At 36.4% G+C, this 24176-nt stretch overlaps 1 protein-coding gene across 3 annotated transcripts in view; it reads left to right on the top strand.

Moving 5' to 3' along the window:
* Window positions 1-24176, top strand: part of CFTR (CF transmembrane conductance regulator) — a 156757-nt gene that overhangs the window by 98835 nt on the left and 33746 nt on the right. For all 3 annotated transcript variants that reach the window (XM_074367172.1, XM_045511119.2, XM_010947616.3), the window contains 6 exons: window positions 4892-4929; window positions 5378-5628; window positions 8802-8881; window positions 13841-13991; window positions 14895-15122; window positions 17785-17885. In XM_074367172.1, coding sequence (XP_074223273.1) covers window positions 4892-4929; window positions 5378-5628; window positions 8802-8881; window positions 13841-13991; window positions 14895-15122; window positions 17785-17885 — 849 coding nt within the window. The remainder of the gene's footprint in view (window positions 1-4891; window positions 4930-5377; window positions 5629-8801; window positions 8882-13840; window positions 13992-14894; window positions 15123-17784; window positions 17886-24176) is intronic.

Raw genomic sequence — 24176 nt, 5'->3', positions numbered from 1 at the left:
CAGGAAGATAGTTTAGGTCTTTTAATCCTTGAGGCTCATACTCAGAGTGATCAGAGAACCTAAAGAAATGTTAAGATAGGTTTATTCCTTGATAAAAATGATGTATTCATTTTTAGTTTTCATAGGGGCCATACTTCAATTTAGATTTTATAATTTTAAAGAGTAGGTCCCATAAGCTTCCCTTTTAGAGTATGAAATAAATAGTCTTTGAAAAAAATGTCTTCAAAGTGCTAAACTGAAAACATTGGTTTGGTCTATTTGATTTGTTACCACTTAACATTAGTGTCATTTTGATAAGGGAGTCAGCCTACCTTTATGTTTTTGTACTGTTTTATTTACTACAGGACGATATCTTCTGTTAAGTTCTTAGATAGTAGCACCAAGAATCTAGGCTTTAAAATTTCTACTATGTTGGTCTTTCTAGTGCTGCTGCTTGGCAGCGCATCATTGACTAGATAGAGAAGAAATGCAAGTAATAAAGTGGGAGGCACTTTCCTCCTTCCTTTTACAACAACCAGGGGGTATTGTTGTTGCCTGGAATATCTAAAGACTCTGTTTAGTGCTTTTATTCTGTGATTTTTAAGAAATGTGTCAGAGAACTGCTGTATACTCTTCCTTTACAATTTCCTTTCTGTTTGTTAATGAGGAACCCCTGGGTGGTTTTACATTATTAATATATGTAATATGCTCCCATAATATCTCTATTGATAGTAATACCTCTATTGGTAGTAATGCTTTTAAGGCAGCTTTATTTAGCAAGGGTCTATGTTTTAGGGCATGATTTGACCTGCAAAGCATTGAAATCTGTGTATGAAGTCATGACTAGATGTCACTTTACTATTACTACCTGTCATTCGTTCAGCCATTTATTCATTCAACACATATTTTGAGTTGAGTATGCTAGGCATGATTCTATATGTTGTGTATCCAGTGAAGAACAAAACAGAACATAGAGATGGAATACACTCATGTACTTCTGTTTATCGTGTTAAGAGAACATTCATAATGCTGTGCTCCTTTGGTAAAACCCCCAAATACCAGTAGGTATTCATTTGCACACAGATCTCATTTTCTGATTCGGTAGGTAGCTCTGAATTCTGTGTATGTACAAAGCTTATAGAGTGGATTGGTTCTGGTTCTTTATCCTACAAAATATAATATGTCACCTGCTTTTAAAAATGCTTTCTATATGATTATTCTATAACTTTCTCTCTGTTGACATTTGTAAATTTTGTTAAATTTAAGTGTCCTTTTATCCATCCATCCCTTTATTAAGTACAGATTTACTGAATGCCTATCATTTACCATGTGTTGTTATAGGCATTGAGGATGCAATGGGAAAGAGGACAGATGGCTCCTCCCTGGTCTTATGAAGCACATTCTGAAGGAGGAGATAGGCAATAAATACGTTTTGATGGGGATAATCGCAGAGTGTGAGAAGAACCATTAGGAAATAGTGTGCTAAAGTAAAGGCGGGAAAAAGAGGGTGGACAGGGAGGCCTTCCTGAGGAAATGACATTTAGTTGATGCCTGAAAGGCAAGAAGGACTCAGACATGCAGAGACTGGGGCAAATACAAAGGTTTGGTAAGTTATGGAAACTGAGAGGAGGTCAGCACAGTTGGGGAAGTGGAAGAGGTGAGTGAGTGGCATGTCATGGGGTGATGTTGGAAAAGTTAGCCAGAACCAGGTTTGCAGGACCGTTAGCTGTAGTAAAGAAGTTGGTTTTTATTTTAAATGCAATAGGAAGCCTTTGAAAATCTTCATCCAATATATATGATTTTTTAAAATGTTTTGAAAAAGATCACTCTATCTGCTACATGAAAAATGAATTGGATAGGGACACGAGAGGAGGCAAGGACATCTGTTATGACTAGAAGAGGTGGCTGTTATTAACTAGGTTCAACGTCCAGAGTGTTAAGAACCCTAAGTCAGATTTAAAGGCCTCTGCAGATACTCTGCAGTGAAATATTTAGGAGTTGTCTTCTTTGTAGCTTATTAAACACTCACATTAAACACAGAGACTGTTTAAACACAGAGACTGTTGGCAATTCCAGCATTATTGACACTTCTTTCTGGTTTTTTTTTTTTTTTTTTGGTGGGGGGAGGTAATCAGGTTTAATATTTTTATTCATTTATTTTTTAACAGAGGTACTGGGGATTGAACCCAGGACCTCATGCATGCTAACATGCACTGTACCTCTGAGCTGCACCCTCCCTTCCTCTTGACACTTCTTTAACTGGAACAAAGAGGGACTATTCTTCATGAGAGAATGTTGAGCCATAATACCTTGTTTGGTCGTATTCACGTTTCTGAACCTTTTGTATATCTGGCTTTAGCAGTTTTTTTCCTCTTTCATGCTCATTTTCTTTAGTTGTGAGTATCGAGTCTTGTACCTGGCCAGGTTATGTTGTGGTAGGGCTCCTCATAAGTCTTGAACATATTCCTCCTCTAGTTGTACATTACTACCTTGGAAACCACGCTGTTGTGGTTTTACTTCATACATGATCAGTCTTCGTCTGTCACATCTCCAAAGATGTTTACTAATTCATTTAGCAAATATGTCTTTCAAATATAGGCACTGGGCTTCTTTTTCCATATGTGCATGCTATGATATCCTTTCCCCAACATGCCGTTTTTAAAAATCATATAGACAAATTATATAATTTAAATTCTGACCTAGCTTCTAAATACTGGCTATCCTTTTTCATCTTGGCATCATTTGCAAAGTTCATGAATCCTTATCGTGGCCATTCATGGATCTATCCTTAGAGAATACCATCATTAAATTCCTGTTGCCTGGCATGGGTCTATAATGAACACTCTGTCTACACCCCTTCATAACTAATAGTCTTAATCTCTGCATGCACTGTCCAGTACAGTAGCCACTAGCCACATATGACCATATAAATTAAATGAAATTACTTAAAATAAAATGTAAAATTCAGTTCTTTGGTCACCCACATGAGCCAGATTCTAAGTGATTGAGTGCCCTGTGTGTCAAATGGCCACAACGTAGAACAAAGCAGAGAACGTTTCTTTTCTTGTGGAAATTTCTCCTGGACAGTGCTGGTCTAGACTATACTGTTTTCTGTGTGATATGGAATGATGTTTAAAACCCTGAAAAAGCTGAAAATAAAGACCTTTGCGCTTTTCCTGTTTAATCTTCCAGGGCCGTCCTTCTATCATAAACTGCTTGAACTTTATAACCTCAAACATTCTGGAAATTAAATGTTAGAACTTGATTACTCAGTTGTTTCCATATGCCCCAGACATTTTTGCTAAAGTCGTTATGTCAAATCCTTGGAAATGTTTTTGTTCCAGTCAATGCAAGTAGTTTGGGTTGGTGGTCTCTATTCATGAGAGCCAAGAAATAAATTTACATTGCACTGATTAGACCAGTACCTTTAGAAACTGCTTTGATTATTGTTCCAGGGTAAACATTGTAAAATACTTATTTTGGGAATTTACTCACATTCAGGGAGTGTTGGCAATGCCAGCATTATTGACACTTCTTTAATTGGAACAAAGGGGGACTATAGTAACTGAAGAGTGACTCAGAAATATACCCTTATCTAAGTTCCTGAGTAATTTGATTAGTCTTAAGAAACAGGAAAATATTTGTACTGGAACAAAGACTTTTGAAATAGCTAGATTATTGCCGAGTTTCTCATCATTTTGAATTCACTTGAATATCAAGGAAACAAAGGTAGCTTTTATTCATACAGTGCATGGAGGCTGTGTGTATAATGGAAAAAAGTAGGAAAATGAGAATGATACCATTAGATTTTTCATTATTATGCACCTGTCTGATATGTAAATTTAACTAAAAATTATACACTCTTTAAAGTGTAGGACTTCATAATGTAACTTCTTAATTCTAAACATTCTCCACAATTTTTATATGGTACTATTAAATACTTATGATAAACTTGACGTAGATTAATGTCTTAAGATGAATAAGGCATAAATTTCTTATACCAAGCGTATTTGTTTCTCTCCTGTTTATTTTTATGCTGAGTTCATTTTCAAATTATTTTACTCACAATTTCTTCTTTTTTCTATTTGATTCTTTGCTAAGGCTAATTGTAGAATTACAATCTTACAATTTTGTAAGTATTTCTAGTGTTCCAGCTGTGTGGTTCTCATCACAAGATTGTTTTCCCACAGGGTTTGAGAGAATAGAATGCCAAATTAAAATGGAACAGAGTAAAGATCATTTAAATATCAAAGAAATTTTAAAAATCATAGTTGTTAAAAAAATTTTTTATTTAGTTGTAATATAGAACATTTGTTCCTCAGCTAAATGTTTCCACCTTGAGAAAGCCCAAATAGTGCCAATAATACATGTTTTAATCTGAATGCCCCTTATCTTTATTCATAAACTGAAATTTTGCATTGTTGAGATTTTTAACTGATTTCCATAAACATTTGTCTTATCTTTTCCAACAGTTAGCTGGTCTTATAGTTCTGAGTCCTTCATAATCATTGCACAACAAATGAAATTATATATAGCCACTAACCAGATAAATTATCTGCCAGCAGACCGAGATTAATCTCTATATTAGAAACAAACTTTATTATTGAAAACATTCAACTGAAATAAATCTTAGCTCTCCTATGAGCTTCAATGGATAGTTTCTGTTGAATGAAGGAGAAAAATGGAAAAGTATTTTATTCAGTGGAATTTGAATTCCATTAGCTTAACATGTTCTCACATCAAATAGTGGTTCTTAGAACAATTATTGTAGCTGCTGGACCCGGGAAAGTAAAGCAAAGAAAAGTGAAATTGTGTGTATTTTGAAGTTGGTCATGGTGGCATTAGAGGCGGGGGTGGGAAGAGTAGGAAAAGATGTTGGAAAAAAAATCAAGTGTGTATTATTCCATTCCAGGTGGCTGCCTCTATGGTGGTGGTGTGGCTGCTTAGAAAGTGAGTATTCTGTGTCTTCTTGTGGTGTATTTTGTTTCTACTGATTATTTGGGTCTTATTAAATATTGTAATATCCACTATGCTTCATTTCCCCACAATACTGTAGTAGAAAATTGAGTTCTTTTGTTTGAAATTGTGAGCATGTGTAGTTCCTGCAGCTCTTCACCACTTTCTGTTTAGTCGTGTTTAGTTTCTGTAAGTTGCAATGACAATACTTAAAACAACATTATACATTTAATATTTTCTCTGACGATTTAATAAGGGTCAATTTTATCTATTTCAATGGTAAAAAAACTTAGTCTACTTTCCTGCAGTACTTCAGATTAAAGGCATTAACTCTGCTAATGAAATGTGTTTTCTTTAGACTCAAATTCAGCATCATTTACATGTATTGGAAATCCAGTGGGAAAGTTTGGTTGCCAAATAACAATGTCCTTTTGCTTTACAGAACACCTCTTCAAGACGGAGGGAATAGTACTAAGAGTGCAAATAATAGTTATGTGGTGATCATCACCAGCACCAGCTCGTATTATGTTTTTTACATTTATGTGGGAGTGGCCGACACTTTGCTTGCTCTGGGAATGTTCAGAGGTTTGCCGCTGGTGCATACTCTAATCACAGTGTCGAAAATCTTACACCACAAGATGTTACATTCTGTTCTTCAAGCCCCTATGTCAACCCTCAACACATTGAAAGCAGGTACTTGACTGGATGTACAAAATGAAACTGTTGATTCTCCATGAGAAGGGCCCATGAGTTAGTTGGTTTTCCAGTAGTAGCGTTGGCTTTTGCATGGAGGTATCCACCTTTATTGAGCTTCCTTATGACTAAGATTTACATATCTCAAGTATTATAGGCTGTCAGATATTGTCTCTTCTCCTCTTTCTGTATCAGCTAATTAGAATGGCTCTCTTTGTTGGGACATGATGCGGATGGGACTATACCAGCAGAAGCAGCCCTTTTTGAGTCAGTTGTCCTTCTCTGTTTAGACATTTGATCCAGCCCCCTTCCAGGCATCTTGTTACCAATGTACAGTGTTGTTTAAAAGAGAAGATTCGAGGTGATCAAGAAAAATATAAAAGTTTCTTACTAATAAAGTCTTCCGGTGGGGTAGAATAATCTAGTTTCATGTAACTATTCAAAGATGATCCTATAAATTTGTTCCAGGTTTTATTTTAATGGATGGGGATCCCAAATGTATTTTTAAAATATTTCTTGACACTATCATAGAGGTTGTAAAAGAGTACAAGCTTTCAGTTGCAAGCTGAATAAGGTCTGAAGAACTAATGTATAACATGGTGACTATAATGGATAACACTGTATTATATAATTGGAATTTGCTAAAGAGAGTAAAACTTATGACACACATACACAAAGGTAACTATGAGCAGTGATGGATGAGTTAATTAACTCAAGGAAAGCAATCCTTTCACAGTGAATACATATATCAAATTGCACATAGTATACTTTAAATATCTTCCAATTTTATTTGTCAGTTATACCTCAACAAAAATAAATAAGGTCACAGAAAGTAAGAGTAGTGAAATAAAAGGACCAAAGATTTTAAAAACTAAAGGCAATAAGATGCTTTGAAAGTAATCAATTCTGTTGGTTCACCTTTAGACAAATTCACTTTTAAAGAATCTGAGGTTAATAAGGAATTTCCCAGCTTTTATTCTTACAGCAATCTGTTGAACACTTACTTTGTGTGGCACTAAGCCAGATGAATAAGGCACAGTTCTTGCCCTGGAAGAATTCACAGACAAGGGAGAGGAGGTAGACACAGAAATGTTTGATTATAAAGGAAAGAGTAAATTCCAAGATTGAAATTTTTAGCGTGATTTGTATCTAAAAGATCTCACAATAAAAAATATCCATCATTTTTTTTTCTGGGTAACAACAGTTCAGTGTTAGTATTCAGGAAGGTCTTTATATTTACTCTGAAGCCCTTGTGTGTCACTAAAGCCTTATCTCATTTAGATATTGTCATCACCATGCCCTGTTTTAGATCTAAGAAATTTTAGACCTAAAAGGGAATGTCAAATTACCTTGGTCCAATGATTTCATTTTTTTAGCGGAAAACTGAGATGTAGAGAAGGTAGAGGACTTGCCCAAGTTTCTAGAAGTTAGAAATGGGCAATGAGACATAATGGATGAAGCACTGACATTGTTTGAGGCCTGGCTTGTCCTCATAAGAGTGATGCTCTTGGACGAGTTACTCTTCTGAGCCTTGCCTCCGCATCTGTAAAATGGGGAAAGGAATAATTGTCTCAGAGGATCATTGTGAGGATGAAACCAGGTTATCATCTACCAGCCTGTTACGTAGCCAACATGAAATGAACATTAGTTCTCCTCTGTTGTTCCCTTTCTTTGGTTTCCCATTTGAAATATGCTAAACACCAGAATATTTTTTCTTTCTACCAAAATAACTTTCATTTTCTACACAGAATAAGTGCTATAGGCTATTTTTTCCAGTGTTTGGTTCATTAATGAAATGATATACAAATATGTTTAATTAAATATGCTAAATAAAATATCATTAATAAGAGCTGGGAGATCATGACAAATCAAAAAATAAGCATTGAATAATTCCTACATATAAGGCTTTTTGCTGAGGGCTCAGAGTGACACAAAATACATGTGGTGTGGTCTCAATGACCTCTAGCAGTTTACAATCTAGAAAAAAGAGATAAGACATGTATACAAGCAACTATAAGACATGGATATAGTTTCGAAGTGCTGACCAAATGTATTAATGATATTGTGTGTCCAGAGGAGGAGGAGACTAATTTGAGCTGGCACAAATATTGATGCTTCCTGGCAGGAGAGGCATTTGAGTCAGTCCAGGAAGGAGACCTAGATTTTATCAAGTAGAGACGAAGGGAAAAGGTTTTCAGGCAGGGGGAACCACATGGAAAAGGCAGGGAGGTAGGAGAGTATAAAGTTTATTTAAAGAATAAACCAGTTTGGCTGAAATGGACTGTTTGAGAAGAGGAAGCTTGTACCCAGGGTGGCTTAAGGCCAAATTATGGAAAGCATTAAATATTAAACTAAGAATTTTGGACTTTATCCTGTAGTTAATGGGGGGGTAAATGATAAGATTTGATATCACTTTGTTTGTACAGTGTGTTATATTTTATCTAATTATATGTGTAACTCACCCCTAGACAATGAATTCCTCCAGGGCAAGGAACAAGGCTCATTCCCCTCTGTTATCTCGGTGCCTAGCGTTGTGCCTAGTAGCCACTCCATATGTAACTTTTTTTCATTGAAGGAAAAAGTTTTCAGACTTATAAATGTGAGTCAGGAGTTTAGAAGGCAGGCTGAAACTTAGATTGCCAGTGAAGAGGGTAGAAAAGGAGGATATAGCAAAGGAGGTTCCCATAGTGCTCAGGCAGGGGTTGAGAGTGGCTGCGGGTTCTGTGTCAGAAAGGTGTGGAAGTCGAAGGAGAGGGAGGCTCTACATTACGAGATACAGATGGAAGGGAATGAGGATAGCATATCCAGATAATTATCATTAAACTCGGGCTTGCTAGTGTGAGACTAGTAGAATGGATGCCCATTCTCGACATAATTTGTGATAGGGCTCTATTAAAGACATTGGTTTCTGCCTGAATCTCACAGCAGTCTGTATTTTATAAAGGTTTAAAAGTAGGAGATAATAGCTTGAACACATAGTTACTTAGAATCTCTGTACAAGTTACTTACAATCTTTGTATGACACTGAAGTTGTCTACAGACTTATTTATCTGATTATGTGCTAATTCTTTTTGGGTTTTGAATCCCTCTGCTATGATCCAAATTTATCAGATACTGCTATGTCTTTTTAAGATGACTAGTTTTTGAGGAATTTATTTTTCTTTCTATTATAGGTGGGATTCTTAATAGATTCTCCAAAGATATAGCAGTTTTGGATGATCTCCTGCCTCTTACCATATTTGACTTTATCCAGGTTTGTAAAAATAAGTATCATTGTTTTTGCTTTGTCTCACTTTTTTAGACAATTAGAAAAGATGGTAAATTAGTTTTTGCTTATTTTTCATTTGATTAAGAGTTGGAGTCCCTTATGCTGTACACCAGAAATTGACACAACATTGTAAACTGACTATAATTTTTTAAAAAAAGAGTTAAAGTCCTGTCTATTGTATGAATCTTGTCAATACGAAAGAAAAAAAAAAACTTCAAGATAGACATAAATTTAGTAAATTCAGCAATAAGTCAGAACTGTTTACCCGAGCAAGGCAGTTTTGCATGTACATGTACTAACTGTCTATTTGGGAATGACTTAAGAGGAGTAATTGACCACCTTCCTCCAAATGACTGTCCATGAAGCATGACATTGTTGACATTGGTGTCACTATTTGATAGAAGTCACCTACCTCCAAAAGTCTTGTGTTAAAAATGAAGTTTGATTTCCTGGTGGACTACAGTTTGAACCAGTCTCATCCATGAACACTTTGGCACAGATTAGCTAGTCAGCAATCTCACAGTAAGGACCGTAGTGCAGGGACAGGAGCACAGATAAATTTTCAAGCAGGCAAGAGGGGAAGGAAGAATTCAGGACGAGTGAGGACTAGCCCTTGGTGACAGATCTGATGATGCCTTCAAGGCAGCCTGGCTGAGCATGTGTCCTTGAAAGGGGGGATTGATGGTAAAAGTAGAGAAGGAAGGGAGGCGGTGGAGGTGAAAGTGACCTAGGGGATACCACATTAGGACTCCATAAATGACAGAACTTGAGTGTTGTGAGTTAATAACCTTGGTTGTTGGGCCAGGTTTGAAAACAGGTTCCTGTCTGGCTTAGGTTGAGCCCCAGAGAGCAAATGGTGCAGCCTCAATGACCTCCTTGGAGAGACAGTTGAAACAGGATCCTGCCCATCTCAGGTTGAGTTGTTCCCACCCCTGCCCCCCTCCCCACCCCTCTGAGAACCTATGAAGTAAAATAAGAACTACCACATTTATGTGTATACACAACTGATGTTGGCAGGTGCAGAAAACCAGATTGCCGGTTTGCTTCATCTGACATGATTAGCACAATAAAGCACGTTAACTGTTCCAAGTGAACTTTAGCAGTTTGAATTTCCTTCAGTTACTCTGTTTAGGGATATAACTCAGCAGCCGCTGCTGGAATTCTTACAACCGATAAGCTTTGAGTTCATACGTGTGAAGGGGAATTTCTGGTGTCTTTCTTTAAATTCTGGATATTTGTCCCTTGTTCTAGGAGTGTAAATGACTGGTCCCAAATGTATTATTAAGTCACATACAAACTGGAACATGGACATCTTGACATGATTGCAGAAGGATTCATGAGTGTTAGCCCTTGATAATTTTTTTCTGAACTTTCGTAGTCTGCTGAGTATTTTCTGAATCAGTGTAAGGCTCATTTCAGAAACCCTCTGGGAGTGTACATTTTTGTGTATTTATTTTATAAATTAACACTTTTGGACACATGTGATGACTCAAATTTTTTCTTTTATGGCAATTTGAATAGTTTCTGCTCAACTCCTCATGTTATTGGGGTTCATTAGTTGTTGCTTCATAAGAAATTGAGCAGGGTGCTTTTATTTTGATTTCCCTATTTTACTTATAAGAGGGTCTCACATTAAGGAAACATAATATATGACAATCAAATACAGTAAAATCTGATTAATCTTGATTTTATTAAAAAAATTCATCAGAGGGGTCCTTTAAATTGTGAACTCCTCTGGCCTTAATTATGTTCAGATTAAAGAAACTTCATTCTGGTCACATTTCAGAAACATATTTTTTTTTTCACAGAATAAGGTACACATAAAAGTTTCCTTTTTTTAAAATGTGTAAATTCTATTTGCTCTAGTTCATAACGTTTGATAATATTCTGAGAAATTTGTTTTCTGGATTGAAACGTGTTATAGTGAAAATGAAAGACCCAGATTCTCTTCTGCAGAGACAACCATTTATTTTGCCTTGAGCAAGATGCTTAATCCCTAAGGGTCTCAGGTTTCTAAAATGAGGAAGAGAAATCTGATGATGGTTACTTTCAGTATTAAAGTTGAATTCTTCAGATTGGCATGCTGGAAGTGGACCCTACATGGCACATTTGAACTTGAAGCCACACTGGAAAACACTATTCTAGCATCCTACTTATCTCTATGTTTCAGTGAATGATTTTTTTTTTTTCTTGAAACAGAAACCTGTGTATTTTAAAATATGCAAATCTTCTCTTTTCAGCCTCCAAACCTTCAGGTCTTTTTTGATTTCTTCTCTCTGACCCTAATAGGCAAATACACAGTGAATCCTGCCACATTGGTCTCCATTATGTCTTGTACATCTTTCCCCTCCACCACCACTTTTTATTCTGTTAATTCCACTAACCCCTTGCTTAAAAATTCTCAAGGACTATCAATTATGAATTAAATTTCAAATCTGATGTTCATAGCATGATTTTAAATAGGTATTTATTTATCTGTTTATCAGTCAGTCAATTAATTAGTTAACCTTCTAAATGATTTCAATGGGATCATTTTTATCACCTACTCCAGCACTACATGCCCTTCAGTGTCAGGAATGCTTTGGAGCTGTTTTTAGTAGGTGAAAAGGTGCTGCCTACTTCTAAGGAGCATGGGTAGATGGTGCCTTGCAGTTTTTATAGTCTGTTGATTTTGATTTTTTTTCCCTTGAATTTTAGGACATAAGTAAGGATAAATGGGAATTAAAAATCCATGCTCACATTTTCATCTTGTATTGAAGTCTCTCTATTTACTTATTTTGTTGTCCTCTCACTAATACACCTGGTCTACAATGACTTGTATCTTATTCACTGTAGTTTAAGAACTAGGACAGAACTGAAAGTTTCTTTGAGTAATTAGAATATCAAATCTATGAAACCAGGGTCTTTAGTTTTGCACAAGTGCTAAATTATTAGCTTCTGACCTCAGTGCCGAAGGATGGCTTCTTACAGAGCTTAGACTTATTTTTTACTTATTTCTCAGTTTGGGCTATGTTCTGAGTGATTGTAATTGCTGGAAGTCTGTTGTGTGACTGTTTAATCACTTCCAGTTGTACCCAACTTCTTCATTCTTCTCACACCCAGTGTGCTATGTTGATTGGTTGGCTGCACAGTTCTTCCTATTCTATCATAATAGTTACAGTTTCATTTCTAAGAATCTCCACTGTTATAATCCAGCAGCTCCAGACAGGAATTCTATAGTAAAAATAGCACAAGACAAAGGAATACAGTGCCATTTCCAACTGTCAACAGCAAACAAAAAACCCTGATCCTGAGGGAATAGGTGAATGTTTCTGTGCTGCTGGTGCAACAGCATTTGTTTTTCAGACATTCTGATATTTAATATGATGGCCTATTTATATGAAATCAAGTTTCCTAGTGAATAATACTCAGAAGTTAATTTCTCTTTTTTTTCCCAAAGGACTATTTCTGAGAAATAAACATCCTCAGTTGAAAACCTGAGTCGCCTCCCATTGGTGAAGTCTTGTCATGTAGTAACTAGGGCATTTGAGACTTTTTTATTGCACTGGTGGCACCTGTAGGGCAAGAATGGAGTAGGGAAGACTTTTCCCTTAGATTACTGGGTCATCCTATGAACTTAGTCCAGCGTCTGGCACAGTAAAGATTTATCTCAGTACTTGTTGAATGAGAATGACTGAGGGGCTGGTGTTGTAGAATTTGATGATTAGACATGTTAGAGGCATTTTCCCTGGAAAAGTGTCATTCAGATATGATCATCCAAAGCCTTAGGTGAAAATAACAACCCATTCAAAGATTATGCAGAGCTTAGCTACACCCTCAGCCCTGTTCCCATCTACCAAAATGTTCTGTATTTCACTGTATCAACTGAAAAATGTGTCACCCATTAAAAAAAATAAAAATAAAAATAATTAAAGAAATTAAAAAAAAATGTGTCACCCATGGAAGCTGGTAGAGAACTGGAGCACTGATTATCATATAGGTGTTAATGATAGGGTTATTTTGTCAACCCTTGTTGTGACAGTTACTTTATTTTTACTTTATTCAAATTTGTTGTTGTGGAGCAAATGTCAGTTGATTTTTTTTCTTTTTGAAATGTATGGATTTAGTGTCATGTAGAAATACAGAATTTAAGCCTTTGACTTGATCTGAAGGATACCAACTTGGCTAACTTATTTCTGAGACTGCTCACAAGGTGCCAGGTTTTGGGTGGGTAACGTGAAGAGATACCTCTAATGAATGGGCTTGACTGAAACAAAATTCATCTGACAACGTATGAGAGAAAAATTATCTAATTAAGTCAGCCATACCCCTTAAAGCTTTTTCTCTTTTTTTCTTTTCTTGAGCCTCTAGGTCATTGTCAAGTGTTTTTAAGAAACAGGAACAAAATGGGAAAGGGAATAAAATTTATTAAGTATAATTTTTTTCAGTCTTAAATTTTAATCAGCTAGGGTCAGAGAAATTAAGTAGCTTGCCTAAATGGTCAAGCCTACACTTAAACCATATCTTTATGACTCAAAAGGCTCCCAGATGAATGCCCTCGATTTTCAGAAATGGTTTAAACAAAATAAATCTTAAAATTTCACATTCATACTAAAATTAGTTCAAATAAAAAGTTAGTTTTAAAAGAAGCCCAGGCTAGAGAAAAATCATATTCATTTAATATTTATTTACCTCTACAAAGTGTATGAAAAATAAGAATATACTGAAATCCAAGAATTTCAAAACTTCAGAATGTTATTATTACCTGAACAATTTTTTGAATTTTGATAGCACTTATGAAAATGTACTTTGAGATGGCTGCCTTCCTACTAGGAAGTTACCTGCCACTTATTAAGAATGAAACAGATTATAAAGAGCCTATTTGGAAATATATTGCTGGCACACACTGTCCATTTTGCAACATGGAAATGTTTACTCACCAACGTGTTTTCTTTGATCCTGCAGTTGTTATTAATTGTGATTGGAGCTGTGACAGTAGTCTCGATTTTACAACCCTACATCTTCCTAGCAACAGTGCCAGTGATCACTGCTTTTGTCCTATTGAGAGCCTACTTCCTCCACACCTCACAGCAACTCAAACAGCTGGAATCTGAAGGTATGATGCTACCTGTGAAATGCTCACCTATGAAAATAATCTCAAGAGCTATCTGTGATTCTCTGTGATTAACTACTTTCCCCAATTTTTTTCCTGTTTTTAAACTCTCACTTTATATGACAGTGGCTTTTTAAAATGTCTAAGTGTATAAAAGGAAACAGTAAATTACAAAGCACACATAGATTGTTTTTTAATTAATGACCATGTGACTTTATTTTGATTTTAAAACAAGTCTATAGAGTCTTAGTAGACTTGGTGTATAGGATATCCATTCATAATTATAGAAATTAAGGTTTGAAATGATAATGCTACTATTACTAAATATTTGTCTGGGTTCCCAAATGATACTGGACAAAATTCTTTCCCCTGTCTTGTTTTCAGGCACCCTTCTTTCTCTGCTGGGCTCTGCCTTTTTGGTGTGCCCCCAAATACTGCTTCAGCTGTTTGGGAAGCCTTTGCATGGGTGCATTTTCAGGGGATAAATTACCAGTGTGTTTCTGTATTGAAGGTTATTTGCTAAATTCAGTCAGAAAAACTTTCTTAATTGAGGCCTTGAATAAAGTGTCTGAAAAGAAAAACATTTTCTCTCAGCAGCGATTAATTTAAGATTAGTCAGAGAAACAATGCCCAGTGGTAACCAAGGAATATGAATAAATAATGATTGTATAAGCCCCCATACATTGTAGCCAAGTGAAAAAGGAGGGTAACTCTCTAAAAAAAAAAACCAAACCAAACCAAACCAAAAACCAAATTGCATATATTCATATTATGGCCCCAGAATGAAAATTCTTTCTAACCAGTGACATTTGTTGTTTGATTATTCCTTAAACTAATCTTTTTCAGGTAAGATTTGCATTATGTATTTACATGACTTGCATTGTTTTCTATGGGAATATTTCACAGGCAGGAGTCCAATTTTCACTCATCTTGTTACAAGCTTAAAAGGACTATGGACCCTTCGTGCCTTTGGACGTCAGCCTTACTTTGAAACTTTGTTCCATAAAGCTCTGAATTTACATACTGCCAACTGGTTCTTGTATCTATCAACACTGCGCTGGTTCCAAATGAGAATAGAAATGATTTTTGTCGTCTTTTTCATTGCTGTTACCTTCATTTCCATTTTAACAACAGGTACATTAACTCTTTAGCTAAGCATTTAATTTAAAGCTTTGTCAACCAAAAAACTCTATTTCTTATAGTTTAAAATTTCAGATATCTTTAAATAGATTTTCTGAGAGTTTATTAATCAAAAAAGTTGTTTATTGTTGATTGAATGATTTCCTTGGATTAGAGCTATATACAGTTTGAAAAACTGAGATAGAAGGTGTCAGGTAACAAATCTGATTGAAAGAAAAATCATTTCATGACTCTCATTTTGATAAAGAATTCTGACTTCAAAAATAATAGATCTCTTTATTGAAGAATTCTCTGAATATGGGAAAAGAAGCATCCACATTTATACACACATACACACAAAACCCCCTCCCTGGAAAGTTTTGTTCTTTTAACCACCAGTTGGTGCAATTTATCACCCTAATGTGAATTTTGTGTGATGAAAAACTGCCATAAAAGTGAAATAACTTAGATAAAAGTACCATATTTTTCAAATACATATTTTCTGATTTTCAGGATCTTTGCATGAAAAGTAAAGTATTTCATCATAAGTGAATTAAAAAGCTGTGTAGACAAGTGAGCACTTCTAATTTAAGAAGTTGAATAACTAAGCTATAAGAAGTTTTGAAATATTTATATATGTGACAGTGGACAAGGATTCAGAGTAGCTGCTATATCTGAGGGGTTGTTTGATTCTGAGAACAGAACCCTGATCAAACAAAAAGAAGCACGTGTTGGAGAGCTGGAGGGCCTCGTGAACCCCAGGCAGGAGGCCCATGCCGCCTCCGGAGGAAAAGGAATCCGCGTGGACACTTAGACTCAGCACTTCCTATCTCTGGAGGCTGGAGGCTGGCCATGTCCATTCCTTTCTGTGGCTGCTTCATTCATTTCTTGCTTTCTGAAGACTGCTTTCCCTGGTGTCCCAAAGTTGTGCCACAGTGACTTTACCTGGCCTCTCCATTCAGGTCCCTTGCATGAGCAGCTGACTTCCTCTGCCCAGTTATTGGAGAGAACATAAAACAGGCTCATTTGGCCCCGGGGTCCACCTGCAGTCCACACAGTTGCTGTTAGAGTACTGGATGCCCCACATTGATGGTTCCCTCAGCCTAGGGTGGTGGGAGATGACTCTGTGGAAAGAATCTAAGTGGGCAGGCAAATGACCTTAGCAGTATAGTAATTTGGGGCAACTTTAAAACAAAATAAAGTTTCACTTTAGGTTCAGAACTAAAAACGTTTTCCTTTAAGTTATTTGAAACAGGACCAAACTGGGCTGAATGAACAAAGATTTGTTGAGAGTAAATTCAAACCGGTGTGTCTTGTGTTGTAATGTAATGGTTAAGGGTCTGATTGAGCCCTGATTTACCAGGGCTGATAGTCAAAATGTTTAAGAATCAGTATAGTTCAGGACCTATCTGTTAGATCAGATGCCTAGCCACAGTGAATGTTAGCCACACAGCCAATAGCAAGCCTGCTTCTGTTGCTCTTCAGTTATGGCAACTTGTACACGTTAATTAACTTCTCTAAAGCCCACATTTTCCTCATATGTAAATAGACATAATAATAGTACCTATCCTATAGGTTTGTGGTGAGTATTGAATGTGATCATTTGTGCAATACACTTAGTGTAGTATCTTGTCCATAGTATATACCTATAAATCTTATATTATTTATATATTGTTATTATTATTAAAATTTAATCTTATTCTCATCTTACTGTTCAGAATGGTTAGTATGTTGGGGCTCTGGATAAATCTTACCTATTTATAGAAAATGACTTAGTACTAAAAGCACATACTTGCTATCTGTGTCTTCTTTAGATGAATTGTGGAAGTAAAATTTTCAATTAATAATAATAGGATGATTTATTTTTCCCAATCTTAGAACCTTATGACAATTTTATCATGCATTACAGATGCAAGGGCTGAGTCTCAATTAAAACTTGATAAACTAAATTTATAATTTAACAGCATTCCTATTAGAAAAATTTTAGGGCCATAAATATAGAGTATGTTAATTAGCGGTCTCCTCCAGCCCTTAAAAACTATTTACTCTAATTAAACATTTAAATATTGTCCTTCTTGGGTGAATAGTCCGTTTTTTAACATAAAGGGCAGTCTTCTCTCAAAATGACAGACCCAGGAATTCTGACTTCCCCCAAGAAACTCTAAGGTCACTTTCTTCCAACAGCATCTGATTAGCAGAGAAAGTCCTCCTCCTCACAAAGGCATGAAGCACATCTAAACATCTGGGTGCTGCTCACACACACCTTTCTCTTCTTTTGACTTTGTAGCAGAGCTCATCCGGACACAGGACTCTTCCCATTGGCCGTTGTAGTCTTTGCAGGTATTATTACTTACAGAGTAACAGTAGAAGAGGTAAAAATAGCATTTACCCAACACCAACAACCCATCCAATACCTGAAGTATTTAAAAAATGGAGAACTCATTCCTAATATTCAATCACTCTTTGATTTAAAACATTGATTGAATACTTATTATATAAAGGGCATTACTACTGGTGGTAGATATTGTGGTGAACTGAGATGAAGGATGGTTAAAACTGGTGTAAAGTCGAAATGTAACTTTAATATAATATGTGCCCTCTCCTGGGTATACATCAAGTAGTTCACAGAAAAGAGAAATAACATAAAGTTTGTTTATATCTTTTTTTCTACCTATAGGTGAAGGACAAGGAACAATTGGTATTATTCTAACTTTAGCCATGAATATCATGAGTACTTTGCAGTGGGCTGTAAACTCCAGCATAGATGTGGATAGCTTGGTAAGTATTATTATTTTTTTAACTTATGAAAAAATTCAGACAAACCAAAAAGCGCAGGTGAGAACATAAGGGACAACTTTATACCCAGACCCTAGCTTCGGTAATAAAACATTACAGATAAATTGAAGGCTGCTATGTATTTGTCATTAAACCTATATCTCTTCTTTCCTCCACATAAATTGCCACAGTCAAGATCTAGTGCTGCAGTGAATGCTCTTGCCCAGTCTCCTTGCCCAGGATTTTTCTAGGCCAGCCACCCAGGAGTGGTATTGCTGGGTCGTATAATTCATCCACGTTCAGCTTTACTAGGTGGTGCCAAACTGTTCTAAGATCTGTTGTACCATTTATGTTCCCATCAAGAGTATGAGAATTCTCACAGGTCCATAACTGATATGTAATACTTGATATCACCATACTTTTTACTGTTGGCAATCTGATGGATGTGAAGTGATTACTAAGGAGATAGGTCAGCTTAATGCATATTTATTGGCCATTTGATTTTCCTCTTCTGTTAATTGCTTGTTCATGTCAATTACCCATTTTTTAAGTAGACTGGGTTTTGTTTTGTTTTTTTTCCTTAATTGATTTGTAGGAGGTTATGACTTCTGGATCAGTTGTCACTTCTATACATTTCAAACATGGCCCTCCAGTCCATGGCTTGACTTATAGCCTTTTGATGAAAAAAAGCTTTTAATTTTAAGTTAAATTTATTAATCCTTTGCTTTATGTTTTGTCCTTTTGGCGTCTTACATAAGAAATCCTGCCCTATCTTGGGTTTTCAAATTTATCAGCATTACATTTTTCATAGTTTTTTTTCTTATTTTTAAAATTTCCAGTCTTCAGTGATAGCTCCTTTCTCATTCCTAAGTGTTTATCACTGCCTTCTCTCTTTGCTTGGTCAATATTGCCACACATTTATTAGTGTGTACAAAGACCATATTTTGGTTTTGTTGTTTCTCTTGTCTTGGTTCCTTGGAATGCAGAGCCTGCAGCAGTATACGTGAGCTAACACTGTGTCCGGAGCACACATCCCAGGGCAGCAAGAGTGAGAGATAAATGGAAGCAAGGCAGATTTCCCACTTTTATTTAAAAAATAGATGTGTAATTTTCAATTAGACTGTATAGTTGGCCTGGAGAGCTTTATCATCAACTTCTATTAGTCTAGCTGGAGTGCTGGATTTAAAGTCAGTCCTCCAGGACTGCATTTGTGGAGGGTCTAGAAAGCCAAGTCGGGAATGACTGTATAACACTGTCATTACACTTTTGGATTAGGTTCCTTTTCCTGTTCTCTGAAACAATTCACAGGTTCTCACAAGGCACACCTTCATTCAGCTGTGAAATTTGTATAATCAATTGCTCTCATAATAAATATCACTATAAAAAAAGTCTCTAGAGAAAAATCGAACCTTTTCATACCCTCTTCTTGCCCCTGTGACTTGACATTTTATTTAACCAAAGCATTTTAATAATTCATTGAAATGTAATTGAACCTTAATATGATTTATAGCAGGGTTTCTCTCTTTTCCTTTAACTTTTTTTTTTTTTTGAGTTTGGCTCTTGTTAATGATTCCATTCATCTCTTCCCTCAGCTCTTGCACTTTAGGGGTTGAGTCTTGTAAATGTCCTTTAAAGTGTTTCTATTGGAAAATAGCAGGAGAATAGTAAATAAATATTCTGCTGGCATTTCTTTCTTTGTTTAAATTTTCTACACCTTTGACTTTATTATTAAAATCCTCATGCTCTTCCTCTCTTTTTCTTTGTCTGAAAGCATCTTTTCACCTCGTATGTGATTTTCTTGATTTATGTAACAACCTCTACAACCTCTCTGTTTGGTGCCTGTCTGTTCTGCATGTCCAATCTCCACTGAAGTTTCTTTCAGGCGTTTTTATTTCTCTAGTTTTTTCACGGGGGCATACTGGGCTTTGTGACCTATGCTTTGACTTTGTTTCTTTCATCTCCTCACATAAAAGGATCTTTGGGAAAAAAAAAAAACTATTATGTTATAATATAGTCTTTGAAAAGCATCAATATTTGCATTTCATCGTATTTTTAAAAGTCACGTTCTTTTGTTTGAATATCAAAGTGATCATGTTAGTTTTCATTTACCTGCCAAACAGCACAAGTGGTCTTTACTAGGGCTTTGTGGGCATTTATCTAGTTGTTATTTCCCATCTTGCAACTGCTAACGTTATCCAGTAATCTGTGTTTTCAGCTAGCATATGTTGAGAGTAGGAGGGGAGATGCGCTCAAATTTCATGTTTACATAGGTGTTAACACTAAAGATCTTTGTGACCTCTGAAATAAAAACTCGATGTGTTCTCATTTTACTTCACTCAACTCTTAAATGAATTTAGTTCTGAGTTTAAAATGCAGTAAACAGGGTATTTTGTGTGACATACGCATTTAATTTTTCAGTACAGAGCTACTCAGAAAAAAATATTTTTAGACTTGGGAAAAATATTTTATTTGCCCATCTGGCTGCTTTAGGCATGAGCACAGAGTCAAATGTCATCAGAAATATGAAGTTATAAAAATGGCAATATGACTTTTCTTTTATCGCTTATTGCTTAACCTAAGTGCCTAGCTTTCATTAGCTTTCAACCAGTAAGGTAATTTTTGGATGATAACACTTCCTCATCATAGCCTCAAATAGCTTTGTATTTATGACTGACTGCATATCTTAAATGTTGGCACTCAGAACTGGCCAACAACCCTTCTGTTACATTTTCCTAATCAATTCTTTCTTTTATTCCCTAAGAGGGTTCTTTCCTACCTTTAGTCTCTTCCCAGGTGCTCCAGTAATTCCACCCCATACTCTCATCCAGTGACCTTGTTACATACTTCATAGAAAAAAACAGACACAACCAGAAAGAATTCCCTCCTTTCTCTCCACCAGGTACACCGCTGGGACCTTTCTCCCTAGCATAAAGCTACCATCCCTTGATCTCCAGCTAGTGCCCCTTTTCTTTGATCTATTTGCAGCAAAAATTCTTGAAAGAATTCCTGACTTCATTTCCTCCTCCCCATTCTTTCCATAACCTACTTCATTTCATTTCCGTCACCCCATGACTTAAAACCAGCATCTTTCCAGAGCCCACATCCTTGTCTCCCTCAACCTCTCAGCAGTACTTATGCCAGGGCCAAGTCCTTCTTGTGACACTTTCTTCTCTTACTAGTGTGATGTTACTCCCACCTGGTTTTCCTGCTACCTCTCTGGTTCCTCCTAAGTTCTCTTTGCTGGCCCCTCTTCTTCTTGTAGAGCTCTAAATGTTAGCTGTATCCCAGCTCACTTCTACCTACACTTTCTCTCCCTATTGTTATCTAACGTCATGCTTCAGAAACCATCTCTCAGTGAATCACATGCTCGTAACTTTGGGCCACTCCTCTGCTCCCTAAAAAAATATATATATATATCTCCAACTACTAACTTGACACCTCCATGCATTTATAAAACACAGTGATAGAATGTCTTCCAGTAGACTTGACATTTTAGGGCGTAAGTTCTTGTCCAGAATCACCTTGAAATATACATGGAGTATCAAGAGACCTTTAAAAGGGAACACAACTTCTAGTCTACCTACTAATTTGTCTAGCTTTATATAGCAATTTGGGGCGGGGGGGGGGATTGCCTGAACGTTGTCATTTTATGAACAATATAGTGAAATAGGTTGTGAATCACCTCAGAAATTTTAAAAGTAGTAAAACTACCGGAGTCCAATTTAATAATTCCCACTAGAAACCCCCAGGGTAGGGGATGTCCAGTTACTTCAGTTGATATCTCAGTGTTTTAAAAACTGTTATTTCTAATTCACTCTTCATTTTTAATGTGAATTGTATATATGTCTCCCTATTCATTTTAATGGTGTATCTCATACTATTCTGTAGATGGAATGAGGAGAGAAGTGTTAATTCATTTTAGCTCCAGGCCTCAAGTGCTATATGGATGATAGTTGTTGTTGCTAAAGCTATTATCTTAAAATTTTTGTGTTCTTAATTAACAAAGCTGTGTACCTATTTTTTATTTGCAGTCACAAGATGTCTGCCATTTTTAGAACCATAAAGCTTCTCTGTCTCCTATTGTTAGCTACTTAAACATTATGTATCTTAAATAGGCTATGCATACCTAGATTTCTGTCTTCATGAATGAATGAAAATTAAATAAGTAAGAGCTAGAAAGGGTGCAAATGTGATGTTTCAAATTTAGTGGTATCAAGCCATCTGGTAACTGATAAATTGCCCACACTCATAGTCTCATTATTTGAATGAGGCGGTTGACAGTGCACATATTTCCGGGACTGTCTACCCCTTGGTGAGCACAACTAAAAGACCTGAGCCTGTGAATATCCTCGTGCTTCCTTAATTCTCCAGCTGCAGCAACAGATACACATCCCTGTTATAGTGTGTGTTCCTAAGAACGCAAGAGGACAGAAGCTGCCAGAATGAGCAGGGAAGACTGTGCATCTGCAGGGTTACATTTAGATTCCAGTCAATGAATTTCCAGAAAGTTCTTGCAAGATTGATGTAATCTGAGAAGAGTTTTCTGCCAACAGAAACTCCCTCTGTTTCTCCTTTGTCCTTTTATTGCCTGTGTTTATTTTGGGTTCCAGTAAACATCAAGTGACTGCTTGTACAATGACTGACAAGAAACCTGATGGGAGGAGAAGTGGGGAACCTGGCTTTTCTTCAGTGCTTCTGATTCTCTTGTGTTGAAAGTAGTTTCTGCTGTGAGAATCTGAAGACAGGATTCATTTCTGTTTTTTTTTTTAATCTCATTTTAATGGCCTCTTGATAATACCTTTCTTTGTTTTTCTGTTCTCACGAGTCTTTGTGGTATATTTTCCGCTTTGACCTCTGTCCCAAGACTTTTTTCCATCTAACCTTTCTACTTCCATCCTGCAGAGTGGCTCTCTCCTCTACATTCCACTTTGGCCTTACCACCGAGAAGTTGTGTGGTCTTAGGGAGGTCATCACCTCCTTGCGGGCTTGACCTTTCTCCTCTGTAAATGAGACAGTTTGGTTAGACATTTTCTAAGTTCCTATTAGCTCTGACATTCTCTTCTGAACCCTCTTCATATGGAAGATTTAAAATCTTGACTGACTTGTATGCAGACTTTGTTCCAGATGCTCACAGGGATCACACATACCTGCTACTGAAGGCTCGAGTGCCATGATTAGGTCCTTCACCACTGCAGTTGTTAGAGCTGATCAGAGAGCTCTGAACCAGTATGTTACTAGAAGCAGCAAAGAGAAAGAAAGCATGATTAAGATATTCTTGAGTCTTGAATTAATAAGAGAGGCTTATGAGAACCTGAAAGGATTGCTGGAGCACACACCAGTATGTTTGGAAAATGTGTTGAGCTTTGTGCCTGTCACTTTAACTTCCTGGAGTTAGAATTTTTCATTTGTACCCAGAAGGAACGGATTGGATTAGAGGTTCTCAACCTGGGAACCTTTGTAAAAGTAGAGATTACTCAGGGTTCTCCGAGACCAATTAAAGCAGTTCTCCTGGTTGGGCATAAGGTGACTGGGCTTGAGGTCTATATTTTTTAAACTGTTCCAGGTGATTCTAGTGTATCTAGACTTGTGAATCACTGGATTAGATGATCTCTAAGATTCATTTTCACTTTGATTTTCTGTGAGTCATGGCTTGGAGTCAGTCAGCACATTTTTCATATTAAAGGTTAAATACTATTTTCAACTTTGTGGGCTATGTGGTCTCTTAGGCAAATACTCACCTCAGCCTTTGTAGAGCAAAGCTAATGTACACAAATGGGCGTGGCTGGATTTGGCCATTGGGCCATGGTTTTGCTGACCTCTGATTTATGGGATAGAATTTACTTTGGAACTGATGGACCATCAACAAATTATTTTTGTCCTGTATATCAACCAATGATACACTTAACTCTCTACCAGACATACAGAGGGTGATGTTTAATGACAGAGTGCTTTGGGGAAGGCATACTATCTTAAAATTAAGATACTTAGACAAAATCTTATTAAGATAGTCAAAACCATGAGGAAGTATTTTGGTTTGTTGTTTTAGATTTTGTTATTTAGTAAATCTCTTCTCCTTGAGAGTGCCTTTGAAATAAGTTTAGTGAATACCACATAGACCCAGTTGCATTCACCAAGCACTTGCTGATGGCCTATCGTGTGCTTTAAAAAAAATAGTAACACCAGGAAGAATGAATAAGTTAGTTCGAGTAGTGAATTTAACTAGTGGTATCAGACCTTTTCAGGTAGAAAGGTAAATTTGAGTCTTCCTTTGCCAGTTGATACTTAGTACCATGA

This window comes from Camelus bactrianus, chromosome 7 (genome assembly GCF_048773025.1).
Source record: "Camelus bactrianus isolate YW-2024 breed Bactrian camel chromosome 7, ASM4877302v1, whole genome shotgun sequence".
Classification (NCBI taxonomy): Eukaryota; Metazoa; Chordata; class Mammalia; order Artiodactyla; family Camelidae; genus Camelus; species Camelus bactrianus.
This window is presented reverse-complemented; position numbering and strand designations above follow the sequence as displayed.